Source organism: Hesperophylax consimilis, chromosome 21 (assembly GCF_061612785.1).
Source record: "Hesperophylax consimilis isolate HC1 chromosome 21, BYU_Hcon_1.0, whole genome shotgun sequence".
NCBI lineage: Eukaryota > Metazoa > Arthropoda > Insecta > Trichoptera > Limnephilidae > Hesperophylax > Hesperophylax consimilis.
The window spans coordinates 29,934,234-29,955,239 of NC_142856.1; the positions used below are offsets into that span (position 1 = coordinate 29,934,234).

The window sequence follows — 21,006 nt, forward strand, 5'->3', positions numbered from 1 at the left end:
ATAAATAAGCAATACTCCTATGGGTGATGTAGCAAGACATTTTGAAGACAATGCAAGTGGTAGATACTCTATTAGATACTCTAATAGAGTATCTACCACGCTAGATACTCTCCAGTATAGCCCTCGTGAAAGACCAGAATCAAAATCAAACCTCAGAATCAAAACGTTGCTATTAATGACTTTAGTCGTGTTTAGTTATCAGATCTGAATAGTTGGATACTTCTCACGAACAAGCTTGTGAACGATGTCGTATTAATATCGAAGTAGTAATATTAACCGACAATTTATACCATGTTGTATGCTTTGCTAGATACTATCAGTATAGCCCTCGTGAAAGACCAGAATCAAAATCAAACCTCAGAATCAAAACGTTGCTATTAATGGCTTTAGTCGTGTTTGGTTATCAGATCTGAATAGTCGGATACTTCTCACGAACAAGCTTGTGAACGATGTCGTATTAATACCGAAGTAGTAATATTAACCGACAATTTATACCATTTTGTATGCTTTGCTGTCAATACGAAGGTTGTAAAATAATGGCCAATTTTCATCTGCAAAAAATTAGTTTTCTTGCCTTTGAGTCTTCCTGGACTATCATCAATAACGAAGTGGCATGTATCTTTTCGAATTTTACCAACTTAACAAGACATATAGGATCAGCTTGCTTCTCAATCAACCTTAAGGTGATTGATGTTTTTTTCTCAACTCAATCTTGTTCGACTAACATAAAGGTGATAAATTAGAATTGTTTTATTTTCAACAAATATTTTGTTTGACTTACCAGAATGTCATCAATCCAATTGATTCGTGTGAGTTTATCTTTAAATAGAATTTGAACTAATAATGATTTTTCTCATTTATTTTCAGAGACCTTCGAGGAAATAACATAACTGATTTGAAGATGTCATCATTCGAATTAGTCACTGAACTGGAAGAACTGTAAGTACATATGAAAAATTTGATTTTTTTATCAATAATTTATTATATGCCATTTGCAGTATAAGATAGCTGAGTTATGAAGATAGATATACATAAAGTTTTGAGGTTATAGATTAATTAAATATATCCACTGTTTAAGAAATTTCATTCAATAGCATCATTCCTCTTGTCATGCTAACTTAATATTGTATCTGTAATATCTTTGATATTAAGAACTCACCCGTAGATTGCACTAGAAGTAGTGTATTAGCTTACCCATTGACAGCGTTATTTGTCGAGTAGTGTAGACACCGAGTGGATAATAAATAAGGTGGGAACTTTAACCGCCAATTCTAATAAAGAATTTATCTAACAGTTGTACTACGCGATCTTTAAGTAGTAATCTGATGGCAATCCACTCGGTTTAAACTTCTAACCGGCTATGATGCCTTATTATATAATGCCTAAATAGAATTCTCTCACAGTACCCGAAGAGACTTCATTAAACTCACTCGATGTAGAACTAAAACATTGCAACCAAAGTGAACTATTTGGCTTAAATATCTTACCTCTATTTCGTTTAAACGAAATCAGTGTTGAAGAAATATGTGCTCGTAAATCTATCGTTTTCAATTATTACCAAATAATCCTTCAAACCACTAAAGCAACCATAAAAGACCGAAACAACTAACAATCGTTCCTTGTGATCGCTTTAAAAATAAGTAGGTTTTCAGGAAACACCTTCCAAGATACGAGTATATCTACATTATCTACAAGAAGTTGAAGTTTACATCGCAAAAGTGCACTGAAACAGTGCATGTGGAAATAAAGTTTCGCAATTACCGAACAGTTCCGGGAGTACTAACGTATAATATGTGTTTTGTAACGTACGCTATGGTACGTTACAATTTACCACTGTCTAATTTGGAACGAAGTTAAAATTAAACGTATGGAATCAAAAACTGTATGCATTATATGAGTTCTTATGTAAAAGTCCGCGTATGAAAAATGTTTGAAAAGCATCTAATTATAAATACCATAAGCGAATACTTTGTAAAGTTTGGCTAATAATAAAAAACGTTTGATACCAGTGGCAGCTCAACTACGGGTCTTTTGGTCAATGACCTTACAAAATATGCTGCAATCCTATTAATATAAAAAAGATTTAACAAATTACCAGATTATTAATTTATTTTTAATATTTATTAAATAAAGTATTTCAAATAAAGTAACAATTAGTTTATGTTACAGGAGAGAAAAATAAAAAGGTTAAAATTAGAGTTATCATTTTTATCAGTGGATTTTCGGGTGCAATAAAATGAATGTGTAGGTTCTTTTGCTTTTATTGTTTACTTTTAAAGTCTTGTGACAAACAATTGACTGAGTAAAAAGTTAATCCAAATTATAATTAAATCTTTTAATGGGAATAGATCTTAAAAAAAAAAGAAACATCAATTAGTTTTATGTGTAAATAAATCATGTTAAATTAAACATTATTGTACTACCGGCTTAAGAATAGGTGGGTACCGACAAATTTATAACATACATTGGCCTTTATATTATATTCATTATGCATTAGCAATATGTATTAACATTTCATATTCATTGTTTTTTCTATTAACCTTCCACTTCTGGACCCTACGCGTATTTCTCTTTTTCATATAAATTCCACAATCTTAACTCTCTGGACCCATTGGGACTGATATCCCCAAGTTGTATGGCTAAATGAAGTGTAAGAAAAGATGTGAAAAATGAGCCCAAATAAAAGAAATCAATGCATCATAAATATTATATTAAAGGTCTCCGTAAGGACGTCAACAGAAATCTTCTATACAAATAATCTTTGCCGAAAATTTCATCATCTCAAAAAAGACAAAGAGGGAAGTATCTCACATATCTTTTCAATTTGGAGAGCGGGTTTGGGTGCCGCTGCACTGGAAACCATATTTTTGATAACCAACACTTCTGCCATAGGTCACTCCGAGTGGTTTGCTATGTTTGGTGATTTAGCAGGGGTGCCCGGGTTCATCAGGTGAAGTGTATTCAGAATGTTCCTGCCCACGGCTACCAGCTGCGTTGCGTGCCGGATTGGGAGAACTGGTTTGAGGAGACCCTTTGACCCATCCAACTGATCTCTGTTGACCCATCGACTTGTCATATCCATTGTAGCGGGAGGGATAGATCATACGTTCGTCACTCTTTAACATACTGATTCCTAGATTCTTACCCATCCCTCATACCTTTTTCCTTCCAAGAACTACATTTCCTATTCTTGAAAAATCCCCCCACACAGCATCCCCAAACATGACATAGGACCTGAGGGAAATTATTTTACTGTTAATGTTAAAAAAAATTATCATAAACTAGAACAAAGCAAACAAACAACCTATTTACACCTATGTGTATATCAAACGCCAATCCAGTTTTAAACAAATTCAAGTAAAAGTTGACTATAAAATCCATCAAATCTTGGCTTAAGGAATTATCGGAAAAAATACTGAATAGTATTTTAAAAACAACGTTATAGATTTTACTGAAAAAACCTTACCCAAACCATGAACTCAAACCATATACGGAAAAAATAGGTACTGCTTTTTTATCAAGATACTGTTAAAAATGTGGCTGAATGAACATTTCCCAGTAAAATATTAGTCATTCAGAATCAATCTGAACACTTGTTCACACAGGTGCTCTTGCAAGACTAGAAACTATTAATATTTTGTAGAACGCGTGGTCCGACTTCCTTATAACATATTCGTCCTTTACTGATATTTTTTATGTAATTTATCAAATCATTCGTTATAGGTCTCCAGTCCCATTTTGAACAGGAAAACAAATAATTTGACCAGATTTTTAATAAATTAATAATATTTCAAAATCCAATATCTAAACACAGGATCTCCTCGTGAGGAGGTATAAAAAAATTTTCAATATATATTTTATATTCATGTTTCACAAAATATCTTCCTTTAGTTTCAAGATTATAACATAGAAATTAAATTACATAAAATGAAAGAGTTAAATGCGAAACGAACCACGAACTCGAACGAACGTATTTAACTGAGCGTAAAGACATTACAAGATACTGAAGTCCCGCGGACTGCAATAGGCTGGGAATGTGGGAAAATATCCAGGTGACAGGATATGCCATTGCACAAATAATCTTCATTTTATCGTCAAGTGATTTATCGATAGGAAACTCTATTTGTACTCTTACATAACCAATAGAGTATACTGTTGCCTGATTGAGCGAGCAACAAAACGAATTGATTGTTAATTGAAGAATCGAAGTTTAATGATAACAAACTTGCTGCAAATGAACCACTTAAGCAAATCAGCAGGTGAAACTTCTGTCATTCCTGGACACGTTGACCCTCAGTTCCCACCCACTACTCATAGCCTTAAAGCCTTCTATAATTATTATAGGGCAATAGCAATAAAAAAGCAACAGGTGTCACAAATAAATGACTCAAAAAATCACGCCAAAATGGCTGAGTAGTTACAGGCGTTACCCCAGTAAAACAAATATCCTGGGCTAGATTCCCATTTGCCACCGTTACATTTATATGTTCTGTGTCCCGTTATTCTTGAATGATTAAATAATTAGAGGGCAAAACAGTGTGTTGAATCATTTGTGACTATAATAATATATTTGGACATTTCTATTAGTGGACAGCTATTTTGTTATACGTATTTAATTGTTGATGCAAACATATAAATTCTCTAGCGATTACGTTCAACTACGAGATGATAAATTCAAAATGCTATTGACTTGCCTACCAATGGACAATGGACAATATCAGTGGGAACAGAATACGATAATCGGTTTAATTGTTGGCAGATGAATTCATCTAAATGCGGTAAAGATTGATGATTAATTTATTGTTATTAAGTTTAATTTGTAGAACTACATTTTAATTTTTTATATATTCAATAATATTGTTATTGGGTTTATTAAAACAGTTTATTTTTAAACAAGTTCTGCTGTGTAATTATTATTACGCGCGACAGCTGTTTCGCCCTCTGAAGGCATTATCAAACTGTGGGTAGCCCACTTACAGACGATACATTTATATTATCTGTAGATAGGTATTTTAATTTCAATTACTGGTTTCTTAATTGATTTCTGAGTAAAATGTTAAAAATTATTAATGGTTACTACCCCAGTAAAGTTTCCCTAAATAAAATTTAAATAAAAATTAATAAAATAAATCGATGATAATTTTCATTTATTCTTTTCATTTTGCACCCGTGTTCTAAAATTAATAATAAAAACACCCTAATATCATAGAACTTTCTTCTTCTTCTGGCGCTAGTAAAATTAAATTTTTAATGTTAATATTAGTTGTATGCTTCTACATATGTAAATATATAAGTCATTAAGATAGTAGTTATTGGCCCTAGTCGTAAGTCACTAGATATAAGTCTTAGATGTAAGTCACTAGTTGTCAGCAGTTATAGTATTAATTATTTAATAGATATATGTGTAAAGCGCCATTCAGGTGATTTTTCACTAAAACGGCGCTATATAAATTAGCCAAATATAAAAATTATTATTATTATTGCTTAAAACTTGAGGCTTGTCTAGAACCATCCAATCGATGCTAAGCAAGATGTTGATTTTCTTATTAAATAGTCCTCGTTAACCGCCGATTCTTGACCCGTTTCAATTTTTGATTAATTTGTGATAATATGACGTGCATAACCACACGACCGTTATGTTTGACAGCTGATGACAATTTGAATAAGCCCAACCCAAGCACGCTCACGTTTTGTGAATGCATAAATTATCACGGTCTGTTGATTATCTGATATACCATCCTCCCTTGAGTCAAGAAGGTTAATCAAGTATTTTGGGGCTTCATCCCAAAGGTGTCTACCAAAATCAACTGTCTTACGTAATCGGATTAGCAGGTAGCATCTGATGAATAATATGCGAAACCTCTATAGAATGCCAACAGGATTCTGAAAAACAGTTTCACGTTAAAAAGATCCCCGTAGTTTATTGAACTGATCAGTGCTGAAAGAACCCACAAGTTTCACTACATATATGTGTAGGATATTTTTACGTAATCCACTATGGTATTGTAGATTAAAGGTTTAAAATCTGTCACGCTCTGCGATAGAACTAAATGTGTTTATAAAAATTCAGCCTGAGAATGTTTGTAAAAAAAAAAATCGAAAAGCAGTTGACCGATTTCGATAAAAATTTGAAAGTTTGTTTTTATTAGTGCCAGCAGTGTTTAGAGAGTGATTTTAATGGTAGAAGAATTCGGGGACGCCCGAGGATTTTAACTGCACCGGATTGAGATACAGTGTCAAATTAAAGTCGACGTAATGTAGTTTTTTAGTAGTAACATTGTGGTATATAGTAGTGAATGGTGTAAAAAGTCGGTGATGCCCGAGAAAGACATTAGCAATAGCGATGCAATGCGGGGTCCACTAGTATTTGATAAGAAAATGACATTTGGTCAACACAGGAGGCCCTGAGGAAAATAGTTTCCCTCGGGGCTTATGCCATCTTTGGAGAAATGCAGGAGAGGAGGATCTGGGAAGGAAAAGGGGATAAGAAGTGTGTGGGAATCTGGGTGTCAGGAGTCTAGGAGCGACAGATGTATGAATCTATCCCTCCCACTGAAGTGCAAGGCGATAGGTCGAGCTAATCCGGCATGAGAGATGAAAATGTCTCCCTCGACCAGCCTCTTCCAATCTGGCCTACCACACAGCTGACGAGCAGACGCATCCACCCCCAAGACCTTGACAAACCTCACCCAATAAACCTGGGCACCCCTGCTCAGTCAACAAACGTAATTAACTACTTAGGGTGACCTATGGCAGAGGTGTTGGTTATCCAATATATCGTTCCTAGGGCGGCCCAAAACGAAATAAAAAACAGAATATTCGTGTCATCTGACACTTTAAACTCTCTAAAGGTGACCTCTGGCGTCATAAAATTCATCATAGATTTTTATCTTTATTTATTTATTTAGTATTTACGACATAAGTGCCATTTACATACAAAGTTTTTATTTTATTTTTTTACATATACATAGTGCAGGATTAAATTTTGATGAGAAAAATTAAAGAATTAAATTAAGTTAAAACATAACAGTAAAGAAAGAAGCAATGACAATAGCCTGTTATGTAGTGACCTCATTAAAATAAGTGGCGTTAAAATGTGTTATTAGTCCAGCTTTATACTTTATAAGGGGAATATTAAAAGTATCTGCGAATTTAGCCTAAAAGTTCCCATGTGTGTGCAATCTATGTATAACTGAGTTATATCCTGAGACTGTGGTATAATTGTCACAATAATACTTACTAGAGGACCTTGATCTAATGGTAGGTACATGAAATTGAATCAACATTAATATGTCAGGGCTATCCAACTGATAATTTATAATTTTGTATAAAAATATAAGATATATACTAAGATAATATATTATATTGTTGACATAATATCTTTCTAACTGTCAAAAATTAAGACGAAATGTCTCATCGCTTGATTAAGAATGTTCAATTGTTTATTAATAAAAGTAAAACATTAAGCGCTTTAAGTCCCACGAGTTATAACAGTAATACACTGTTACATCAACTAATCTAAATATGAAGACGCCATTAGTTTCTGGAAGTGCGGAGTGTTTTAATTAATTTATTATCACCCCCACTTCCGGCGCCTGTTAAATATGGCGACCATTAAGCAACCTGTTGTTCCCGCTGCGAAGAACGTTAAATTAATTAAACCAGCACCTTAGATTGCCACAGAGCCTTAAATTGTTTTTTTCCAGACTCAAAGTCACGAAATTTATACTGGGATCTGGTGTTTTTTTTTATTGATATTGATGTTTATGTTGTGGGAAAATTATATATGCTTTAAAAAAATGTGTAGCTCCCCATTAATTTCCTTTGCAATAAAACCAATTAAGTTGAGTTAATCTAACATCATTCACGCTGGTAATGAAGAAAGTTTTTATGTCCTTTTGTATACAGAACACAAATTTCTACCATTTAAACTGAAGTTAAACACAGAAGTTCAGATTAATAGGTTCTCTGTAAGTGTCTGAAACAAAAAATCGTAAATTATATACTGTTTTAACATTAACCTTCTTTTTAAATCAATTTGTTTACCCTTCTCTTTGTGATTTTTGGTAATGCTGTGTAGAGGGTCTTTTTAAAGACAGAAACAAGTGGTTTTCTCATGTTGTAGGAGGAAGCAATTCCAGAGATCGGTAAACAGTTTCACAGCCAAGCCGTTGAACTCAAGTCGAACGAGTCTTAAAAACGGCCTACTACGTAAAAGTCGTAAATTTTACAAATGTCAATCGTGTACCGATGTTGGGCACGCATTTGGTATGTTTCCTGACTATTCACCAGTGCTGAAAGGGATCAATGACGCTTGTTCCTCTCATTATACTTGTTTCTGTTAATTCAAGTCGTAGGTTCGCTACCTTAGGTGACTTAGCTTTATTGGTCTGATTTCAGACGAATGTTTTACGTGAAACTGAAGCAATAAATGGAAAATAATATACCCTTTTTTAAGTGACACCTCACAAGAGTGCCCTGCCTGTCAAGTGTAAAAGCTGGGTAACTATGGCACCACTCAGTTATTGCCGCCATCGGTGTACTGGGGATCAATGCTGCTTACGCCTTAGGGTAGGCTCCATTAAAATACCTGTAGAATTTTAACTTAGTTTGGGGAATAAAATTTCATTGTTTGACTATAGACGAGCTTTTAACTAGCTTAATAAGATTTTTTACACTGATGGAGAAGTAGTAAAATTTATTTATTAATTATAAAGATTTTTCCAAGCGGATAAGTACAGTTGTATTAAGTAAGTGGGTCAGTGTTATGTAGTTATTTTTACACATAACAATAAAATTATATTTCCTTTACTTTTAAAGTCTCCGATATGGTTAGGAATATCACGATATTTTACTTAACTTATGTATTAACTTACTTACGTTCAAGTCATTCATTCCCGGATTCTGAAAATAGAAAGTATGAGAATGTTTTTCTTACCACCGTCAGAACAAGAGATATTTTTTTTATTTATGCAAATATGAGGGACTTAGCCAGAATAGAAATTGAACCCAATATTTATTTTTGATTTTTTTCTCAGCTACTATCTTCAATATGTCATTTCTAATATGCCATTTAGTATTTTGAAACTTCATCCCGGATGGGGAAGTGCAAATGACAATATCCTAAAATCAGTTAAATTTCTGAAAGTTCGTGTAAGAACTAGCACTGACAAAATCTTTAACAAACATCATGTCACTTCAACAAGTTCATTCAAAAACAATACTCCCTTACATTCATAAATACAAAACACAAGAACTAACAACTAACATATACATACATTAGAAACTCTAGATCCCAGGGTCAAAAACGTTTCCAACAAGCAACTTCAGGCACAAACTTTTGGTAAAAAATCTTGCTATACTATGGTATCAAACTCTACAGCAAAATCCCACTCTCATTAAAAACTTACAACAATAGTTTAAAATTTAAATCACAAATAAAAATCTGGATACAAAACATAGGGAGATCAGAAATAGACAATATACTGACACCAATTACCGACTGAAATCGAAACCACTCAACTGAACAACAAAAAACCCCTTATATTTATAATTATTTCAGAAAAAAACACTGAAAATATATATAAACACTATATATTATGCATACTTCTAAATTTGAATCATATGTAAATGAAATCCGCAGCACGGGAGATCCCAGTTAGGATATTATTATATCCATTTATGGTATCATATGGTATATTTATGGTATCATATCATATATATGGTATCTCATATACCATATATCATATCTCATATACCATCTCATATATATCTCATATACCATATACCATATATCATATGGTATATGAGATCCCAGTTAGGATATCATTATATCCATTTATGGTATCATATGGTATATTTATGGTATCATATGGTATCATTTGTTCAAGATCCGTATAACTGAATGTCTAGAAGCAATAACTCGTTGGATGTCTTCAAACAAGCTGAAGCTCAATCCATCTAAGACTGAGTTCCTCTGGGTAGCCACAAACAAACGTCAACATTTCATAGACAATTCACCTATTACTATTTCCGGCAGCGATATCATCCCAAAAACAACAGTCAAACTTCTCGGTGTCAATTTAGATTCAGACTTTTCGTTTAAAAGTCAAATAAATGGGACTGTAAGCACCGGTTTTTTTCACCTAAGACAACTCAAGTCTGTCCGAAGAAACCTTCATTCAGAAGCAACAAAACTACTTATCAACTCTTACGTAGTCTCACGTCTCGATTACTGCAACGGCATTTATGCCAGCCTTCCAAAATATCAAATTGACAAACTTCAATCAGTGTTTAATGCAGCAGCACGGCTCATAACCGGGGTTTCAAAATATTCGCACATTTCAGAACACCTTCGTAACCTTCACTGGCTCAAGTGCCCTGAAAGAATCCAGTACAAACTGTGCTGGATGGTGTTTAAATCCATCAATGAAATGGCCCCACCCTACATCTCTGAACTATGCTTCCCGGAAAACACTGGTCTGAGGCAGTCAACGCTTAGATCAGCAACATCAGCAGCTGTAGGCAGACTGATAGAACCTATGCGCAAGCCAAATACTAAGTTTGGTGATCGCGCTTTCGGAGTATCTGGGCCGAAGGCTTGGAATAAACTCCCTCCGGAACTAAGATCCATAACAAGTCCAACAGAATTCAGGTCTAAACTAAAAACTTACCTTTTTAAGTTGTCGTACTCTTAAATTAAATGTACCAATCCTAAGAGAAAGTCCAGTTATATTCAATTTCTCAATTAAGTCCTAAACCCTGTATCTAAATTTCGCCAATAAACAATTAGCTAATGTTAATTAAGTGTTAATCTCAAGTGACCTACCAGGTAAGTATTGAACTGTATATTTTCTCCATAAATAGTTAAGTAATAACACTGTGGAAATGTATTATAAGTTTGTACAGCGCCCTTGAGGTGTTTTTGCACAAAAACGGCGCTATAAAAGTCATCTAGGTATTATTATTATTATTATTATAAAACAAATATAATGAAAAATTTATTGAAAAATGATTGTAAAATGATGTAAATTTAAATGATTGTAATGATTCCATTATGAACAGTGATTTACTTAAAAATAAAACAAAAAAACAAATGCATTTATTATCGGTTCAATGAATTTCTATTTCCAATAAAACATCAATCCTTCTAGATTAGGTCAATGATTCCAACAAATACCTCTAAGCACGTTTCTTCCCGTTAGCGGGTTAAGGGCGTGTTTGGTATAAAAATATCTCGTTCGTTCCGCGTTACAAAAATAGGAATTTCAGATCCTTGCCACAAACAGAATTGACCCATTTTCTGCAGAGATGACCCTTCGCCCCCTCCGACAGTCAACGTGCCCTTGGAAAACAGGGCTCAACAACATAAAATACAAAATATAAAAATAAGGTGTAAATTTCTGAAAAGAAAAACCTTTTTCGTCAAACATAAATTAACTTTTTCATGTGATTACCTCACGAAAATATCAATTTTCTGTATATTCATATTTTTCTTTCGTTCTTTGCTATCTATCAGTTGTTAGATATCATCGTGACAATATTCACCATAAATTGCACACTGCACCTCAGAACAACTCGAAAAGCAAATGTATAGGTTATTGAAGTAATGAAACGTATTCAGGAATATCTTAATCCGTACGTCTAAAACAAATTATACTTCTATTGTTGCCCTTCATTCTGTGACCAATTAATTAAACTTAAAGATTATGATTTATTTTTGGTCAGTTATGTCAGAAAACTTAGTGATCTGGTCAAATAACTCTTATTTCTGTTTAAAATGGAACTGCAGGCAATTAAATAATGAATTGACAGATTTCCTAAAAAAACTATCCGTAAAACAAGAATGTGTTAATATTGTCGCATTTCGTCATTAATGCATTCTGCATGAACATGTGTTTCAATATATTCTGAATGGCCTAATATTTGAATTAGAAAATGGCTTGCCATCACGTTTCTAGAAGGATTTCAATAAATCGGCGATACTCATTTTACTCCGTGTACATCGTGGCATCTACATACATACTTAAGCACACACATTACATACTGCCCTGGTGATGGGCACTGTAATGCTGTCTGAAACATCGACTAAAGTAGGAGACAACACGACAGAATACCCCAAAAATAAATCACTTTAAAACTTTTGGCCGTGAAAATCTTATTCTCTTATTTTTAATGATAATTCATGTTTAGGTTTTAAGCATTCATTGAATATTATTTAATATTGTATGTATCCAGGTTAATAGCATTTTGAAGATAAGTCTATCGATCCACATATCTAAAGAACCAATCATGGGTGTCAATGTTTGGTTTAGTTTTCAACTGTCCATGCCATACAGAATACTGTCATACTGGGACATGATATTTTCATAAGCTTTCTAGAATGTTGTAAGTTTTAAGGCTATCGGTCATGCAATGAATAAGAGAAGTGAAATAGGAAGATAAGAAAATACTTTTGTTTTTAGAAATGATTGTTGAACATTGTTAAAGCTATTTTAAGATGCATTTGGGATCCTGGATTATCGCATCAACTAGATTAACTTAACCATTTTCTTCTTAAAATCTGGTCACATTGGTCATTTTGATCTGTCGCTAGTCAGGTTACGATCCCATTGTTTCAATTGAGCATCTTCTGGCACAACTAATCATCTTCTCTCAGAAATTATTTATGAATCATTCATTTCTCTTTACGCCTGAATTTGTTATTAATTATTGATGCATTTTTTGCGAAGAATCTATCAGGGTATCAAGCAAGGTCGATCAATAGACGTTTTATCAATAAATAACATCGGTAACTTATCATCGTTTTTTAGCATGGTTTCATATCGCCAACGAATAAACAACAGTTCACAATGACTAATGGTAATTCATTTATTTGACTTGAACTATTGTTCATACGTTAGCGAATGATGACAAGTTATCCACATATCGACAATACTAGATAACCAGACTACGTGTGACGTAAAAACTCTGTAGATATAAGAGTGTAACTTGTAGACATATTGAGTAAAACGCCAGAAATATCTAGTAAAATAAAATCCATAAAAGTGTATTGGTACTGCAGAAATACTAAGCCCTTGAGTATTTTTAAGGGAAGGTATCAGTGGTCGAGGGGTAAGATTTGCACAAATAATTTTGATTGATTAATTAGTGTAATTTCAAAACTTATTCATTAAAAATAATATACAGTACGAGGGTGGTCTGAAAAGTTTCCGACCTCAACGCAAAGATGGCGGTACTCGTCAATAAAAGCTAGTGAATATAGCTGTGCATTTTTTGACAGTTACTCACCAAAGTTTCGGCCATACTTCCGGAGTAAAATATACGTTCAGTATCGCCGTAGTGTAAGACCACCTTATAGAATTGAAACGTTGCTTGAAATGGCTTTGGCCGTGTTTGGTTACCAGCTCTTGAGTAGAATTGGCAGATAAGGTACTTTTCCACCTACCTCTTGGCGATCTCTTTCTCATCCCTACTACATTCAGCCGCGCAACATACACTAATTGGGGATACCATAGTCTCACTGGCTCCAGACAGTTGGGAGTCTTACGCGGTTTCGCATAAAACATAGAAAAAAGACTCGCACACTTTTTGGGGAAGATAATTTTTTTTTCTTTTTCATTTCATTTTTTTAGCCAATTTTCTTCATGCACAAAATTTTTCCACATTATTAAAAACATAATATTTTGAACCCCAAGGTGGTGATTTTCCACCCCAGTTTTTTGCGAATATCGTAGCCCCGTATTTCGATCCTCTTCTGCCAAGTGACATTTTCTGGGGTAATTTTATGCAAATACAAACAACCTTCAAATATGAGAGATGCTTATCTCCTTCTCTTGCGTCTCTCAATTTATTTTCGTGCGTTTTTTCTGACGCGAAGTGGAAAACGCCAATGAACAGGGTGGTTAAAAGCCTTCAATCACACGTTCCATTTGTTTCAATTGTTTTATCGTTTCAATTATGTTCGGAACATCCCAATTTAGTAAATCGTACGGTTTTTGGTAAAACGCTGTGAGAATCACACATTTCCGCATACCAATGTTAATTTAAAAGAAAAACATTTCAATTTTTATTTTAATAACTTTGAAGGTTATTCGAATAAAAATTATCACGACAGACTTTTTTATAAAATCAATAGGTATCCCATATAAATAATAATCGCATATATTTATCCGAAACACGAACTGGATTACAAACAAAGATAGTTGCCAAAAATATCGCTGAAATTTGTTACAAGATAATAGTGTTAATTCTGAATGTGAGATAGACAAAAATGACTTATAATAATTAGGTTCCGATGGCCGAGTGGTTAGAAACGTTGTCCCGTTAACACAGAAATCCTTGGTTCAAATCTCATTTCAGACCATTACCTTTTTATTTTGATGTGTCTTTTTTGTTTCATTGTTTTGTTTAGAGTTTAGATTTAATAGTAGGTATTATGTTATTTTTCAAATTTCATTTGATACTCTCGGTCAATTTTATATCCCCCTTTCATTAAATACAGCACAAGATTCTCAACTGTCCCCAACACTCAATGCCAGTGGGACAATGATATCACCAATAGGGGAATGTTCAGGTCCGGGCCTGTGCGGGCGCAATCGGAACGGTCCGCTCCTGGCGCTGACTTGCCAAGGCGCCAAGAAGTCAAGGAGCTGATGCGATGATAATACCTAATCAAGCTAAGGCGATGATTATACAGAACCCATGTGGTTTTTTACTAGCGCCATGCGCCATTTTGCAAAAGGAGGACCTAGAGTATATTGAGCTGGAGCTGAAGGTAGTGGGAAGAGAAAAAATATAAGAAGAGGAAGGTGAGAAAGTACCTTGATATTCAGATCTGATGCCTAACGCTGTAAAACTTATTTCAAGCCACGTTTCAATTCTGAATGGTGGTCTTACACCAGGGTGATACTGAGAGTATATTCTTCTCTGGAAAGTTCCGCAAACATACTGAAAGAATACTGAAATAACAAAAATCAATCACATAAAATTTACTTGCGCACGCCGGTATTTGAGCCTGCAACCTCCGGATTGCAAGTAGAGAGCCTTACTCTCCGATCACGCCCTAAAGGTACTTTTCTTTAGCATTTCCTTCCCAACTCTGTTAATAGACAGACAGGCTCCGGACGATGGAGAGCAGTTAGGACTCTTGGCCGGTATTCACATATTCACGCTTTTTTTCCGAGATGTTCACCCTTCCCTCTGTTATAAATAAAATTGCTATAAAAAGCGTTAGAACGTTTAAAACAGAGTGATCTACATTTTTTCCATAAACTTCCAAATGGTGTCAAGTATTTAAACATTTTACAAATTGCTGAAATGAAATTCAAAACAGAACCAACAAGGACTAATAAACGGAACAAAACTTGCAATTCGAAGCCTTTCCCGAACGCAACACAAAAACAAACAATAAACCACGGTATTATAAATATTTACTTTTAATTTTGAGAATTTTTATCGGTCCTTCTATAATTTGCAACGCACTTATAATCTACCCGTTTGTAGGTGGCATTATTTTATTAAAATAGACTTCTTTAAAATTATGCTTTAAAACATTAAGGTTAAACGCAACATAAGTTTTTATCTACACGTTCACAGATGGCGTTAATTCAACAATTTTATTTAAATACACTTTTAGCAAGTAACGCTTTAAAATATTAAGACGTAAAGTAAAGTTTACCTCTGTAAAAGCCCGATAGGGCGTTAATGAATAACAAATAAATAAAATAAATAAATAATTCTTCCAATGAAGCATACTGTTGTGTTCCCACAAACAGTTCTCCAACTCTTCGTGGAAGGAGATTATGAATAATTGGTTATTTGTGATAAATCCGTGATTTATTATTACTTCGCGTATTACAATGGTGACTCGATAGTTGACCTAACTAGAAGCTGGCTAAATGAGATCTGGGAACAGTAAGTTTGTCTGGGAGCATTTTCACTGGCCCTGGCGACTACTGGCCACTAGCTGCCATCTTACGGACTTCCAAGCAAGCTCTTTGCACTGCCCTCTATGAGTGCATCTGTGAAGCTCTTAACTAACTCACTTCTTAACACATACAATTACAATATTGTACCGGTCATTCAATCTAATTATGTATTTGCATTAATTTCTCGAAAGAATTGAGTTTGTATACTGACAAACTTATTTATTCATATTCATATTGCTTATGTACGGGCGCAAACAAATAAGTTGTCTTAACGGATTGTTTACCATTTTTCTGATTGATTGCATATATATTTTGGCCTTAACATACAGCCTTTATATATGTATATATAATAATGAATAGTCAGGTACCTTCATCTGCCCATCTCAATTCCTTACTACTCCCTTCAGCCTCTCAAAATATCCTAATTGGAGTGGCAGAAGTCCCACTGACTTCAGACATTTTGGAAGCAGTCGAGACTATTGTGCGGTAGTCACGTAAAAAAAAAACAGATTACGAAAAAGTATTATATATTTCTTTTACATGATCAAAAACTGAGCAATATTACTTCTCTTTAGACATATCATCCTTTAAATATTTCATTTTCTTAATCGTTTATTCATAAAACAATATTCAAAGGATTGAATATTGGATTCACTTATATTGTAAAATGCTTTAAATTTAGATAAAGTGTTGAATCATAAAACAAAACCAAATGACTGAAGAGTATTTAATTAAGCACTGTTTTGTATTCCTGAAATTAAGGAGTTTTCACGGAATTATAAATGAAGCACAAAATTTTTCCGGAATGTTTCTGAGGTTTTGAGGGTTAATTACAGCAGATTAATAAATAATTTGATGAAAAACTTCAAGGAAAATTTGTAAACTTGATCTTAGTGAACTTTTATCTTGTCAGCCTACATTGATTTTGTCAGCCTGTGTTTGTTTCAAAGTTCAAAAATGTGCTTTCAGAATTGAAAGTTTTAAGAAATTAACTAAATTTAATTGGAGTCGCAATAATGAGTGTGAATCAGTTTGTGGTTAACTGTGGACAGAACTATGGTGTAACTGAAGTTAACAGTTAGACTTCAAAAAGGATTCTGACGTGCCCTTAGTATTTTCGATCGATATTAAAAGGCCTCGAAAGATAATGCTATTTATTACTGAACAAGCTTCCGCAAAAAACTCGAATTAAACACACTTAAGAAACATGTTCACTGCCGGTTTTCTTAATAGACTGGTAATGAATAAATAAATTGTTGCGATTTCATTGAATATAGGTACTCGGTACTCCATATTGTCATACAGGGACAGGGTGAAGGAATCAGGAACATATGTTAAAGGGAGAGGCATATAGTTTCGTCAACATTAATCTTGCATTAAATTGAAATACTTATTAATCTGAGAACTTGTTTTATCATAAGTTTAAGTTTAGCTTACTGTTGTTTTTAATTTAATTTATGATCTTATTGTAATGCCCAATGGGGAGTTAATAAAAAATTAAATATATAATTAAAAATATCTAGTTGGCTGATTTTTTTATTGTATTTTGAATAGCTTTTTGATTAATAATTGTTAAGATAGTACATTCTATCTTTTTTCATGCGCATGCCTGCATTATTTATTATTTACATAAAAGATTAATAAAAAACAGTACTTCAATATTAAAAATTATTTTATTGAAACTATTTGAAAATTTCAATTGAATCAACTGAAAAACAAAATTGGCGGTAAGTAACAGATTTTATTATTCTATACAATGTATTAGTAACTTCCCTAGAGATTTAAATTTTAGTAATACATTTACCAGAATTAAATAAAATATTCCCCGTGGAAAGAACCATTTTCCAGGTCTGATAAGGCAAATTCGACCATAGGTCCTTCGAAGACGCTGGGACCTGGCGCCAAATATTTTAATACACGCTTTCTTCACTTACGTCGTTAAGATTCCGAATTCATTTTTTAATATTGTTTCTTCTTACGAATGCATTACTCATTGTGAACCCCTTTCTAAGGACCATTATTATTTATTGTCTGCATATAACAATAAACCATTTATTACACCGTTCATAAAATTAATTTTATGAGCAAGTCGTAAAGTTCCTTGTTTCCTAATATTCTGAAGATATAACATATACCTACAAGTACTTATTAATAATTTACTAAATATGGATACGCTTTCTACACGAGATATAATAAACATTTTGCTAGATTTTATGACAGTTTTCATATCCAATAAGATATTCAGCTTAGAAAGGAAAATTTTCTGCCAATAGTTAAATGCAGTGATTTAAATAAATCTAGATATTACTCTTCTGACAATTTTTATTTCTATTTTCAAAAAAAGAAAATTCGTGGTTTAATTCTATTTTATTATTTTTTATAACCCATGATATTGTGTAAATAATATGAAAAAAAAAACCTTTCCCAGGTCACTGGCCTTCAAAAGCAAATTTGTCAATAACATTAATTATTAATATGAAAATTTTAAAGCTTATTACTACAATAAACATTTAGTAGCTTTAGTTTTCTTATTATATTCCAAATTTGAAATATAAAAAAATTTTAAAAAATTGCCACACAAGTCCACTCAAGTACTAGTTATACTTAAGGCGATGCACTACGTCGTGTAATATTTTGAATCGAGCCGCTATCAATAATACACCTTACGTAGATGGCGATAAGGCTTAAATTCCCGCTTAACACCATCCATCTGTTTTGATTTATGCAAGAAAAAAACATAGCCAAAAAGTGCGTTTTATTTTATTTTGTGGATGTTCAGGCACAAATATTTAAATGTTTTTCGATAATTTTATAAATAACTTAATTATCCACAGTATACAATAAAATCATAACCGAAAATGGGTTTGCAAGTAGGAGATTTTGAACTAAGCAGTTTTCTTCTGGGCTTATAAAAAGACTTATCTAAAAAATACTCGATTATTTCAAAGGCCAAGATGTATTATGATATTTAATAAAAGCATCTGAAACATTTCAAGGCGACCAAATTTTCAAACCAAAAACACATGATTTTGCATTACTACGTAGTGCATCGCCTTAATACTATTGGTTCATTTATTGTAATTGATTTCAATTCATGTTCCTTATACAGTCACGCGAACTAAAAACATCTTTCGCTGCAACAGCAATGTCTGACGTATAAATTTTAGTGTAATTTATGTTTAATCGAAGGACCGTGGATTGAGAATGTTTGTGTATGAATAAAGAAATTACAGCAATATTATCTTCAATTACAGCGGTTTTGTATATAAGTGTAAACGAGGGATGAATTGTGTAAATAGGTTACTAAAATTCAGAAGTTACTGATATTTTTAACACCTAAAGAACACAAAACAATAAAATTTTAACGCAAAAATATTTCACCTATTTTTTAAAACAGTGAATAGTTAACATTGAATTTTCTATAGCCCCATTGTTAATTTTAATCATATCCTGTACAAAGTAAAATCTGTATTGTCTTGTAATCTTTTTATATAGAAATAGTTTCTTTTGTATATTTGAATATACTTGTACCGTAAATAAATAAAACTCTCAAATGCCAATCTTGTATATTACATTTCAATGAGAAAAAATACCAAAACGCCAGCCAAGATTACGTCAATAATTCACAAAGAATTACAATAATAGTACCGTGCGTTATATAAAAATATGTAATATTTCGTTCATATATGCATTAAGGCTTTTCGTACTTTTTTGGCATTATAAAGAATATTTTATGTATGAACCGGGAGGTATTTCAAAGATGTTTCAGAAAAAAACAATAAAGCACATATTTTAACACTATCCGAATATTCTCCTGAATTATTCATGTAATGTTATTTCTTTTATTGATCGTATAGAAATCATGGCTTTGAGTTTAGTGTAAAAAACTATCCCCATTTTCCAGCCCAGTGAAAAACATGTTTTCGGATGAACAAGGAAAAATAATGTGAATATATTAAGCTATGGTCGTGATGTAATTTATTTTTAATGAAACCAAATTAGACATATCCAAGTGTTGTTTTAATTTCCGTTTTCCCCTTTTTGTAATCCTACACTCTTTCCTAACGTTTGTCATTATAATAAATTGTATAAATTACATTATATAAATTGTCATTGATTCAGATAGTTGAAAGTTTTAAAATTCGTGAAAAAACTGTAAGTAACAATGGAGGATGAAAGTTAACACTATGTATGTACTGTTTTGTATGTGAAACTCATAATTTTTATATCAAAATATCAATGTATAATTGTACCTATTAACTCCCGTCATACCGTCATACAAAGAGTTTTGCAAATCATCGGAATTGCTCTAGCAAGAAATAAAAATAAATTATTGATAAATATATCGTATTAAATCTTGGTGCATATCCTTTTTCGAGAAAACCGCAACCCCAGCTGCTTCCCATTGTTCGGAGCCAGTGGTACTATGGCTACCCATTTACCTAGAAATGGAAAAAGTACAAAAGAGTTCTGTATATATATATATATATATTTATTTATTTATTTATTTATTGTACGACAGACAAGTTAGTCCAATTATGGTACAATTTTATTATAACTAACAATACATGTACATAATTTTTTTTAAACATGGTATAGTGATATTAAACACATCTATATCCGCTGGTAGGGCATTTAGCAAGGTCATACCTCTTGTCATGCTATGTTGGGCAATGACATCTGTCCGACCCTGCGGTATACAGAATAGGTCGTGGCTACGATTTCGACAGTATTTATCGGGAACCAATAAGCCACAGCATGACAGGAGATATGGACAATCGATAAGGTTTTTTAGTAACTTTAATTCAAATACCATGAGTCTGGCATTACGCCTGGTCTCCAGGCTTTGGTAATTTGTCTCCTTTAGCAGTTCCACGAGATGCATGAATTTCGGATATATTCCGTATGAACGAATGTAAACATACCTTAGGATTTTTTTTTTTAATTTGTTCAATCATATTTATGTATTTAATTTGATAAGGTATCCAGACAGTACCTGCGTACTGCAGCTTGCTTCTGACCACTCCGTTGAACATGGCGGTCATTGCTTCTATGTTATTGAATTGTTTGCAAGTTC

At 33.0% G+C, this 21,006-nt stretch overlaps 1 protein-coding gene across 1 annotated transcript in view; it reads left to right on the forward strand.

Moving 5' to 3' along the window:
* The window catches only part of rk (G-protein coupled receptor rickets), a 564,913-nt gene that overhangs the window by 454,377 nt on the left and 89,530 nt on the right, over positions 1 to 21,006 (forward strand). Inside the window, exon 4 of the mRNA XM_089644727.1 lies at positions 868 to 939. Within this exon, the coding sequence (XP_089500853.1) occupies positions 868 to 939 (72 nt within the window). The remainder of the gene's footprint in view (positions 1 to 867; positions 940 to 21,006) is intronic.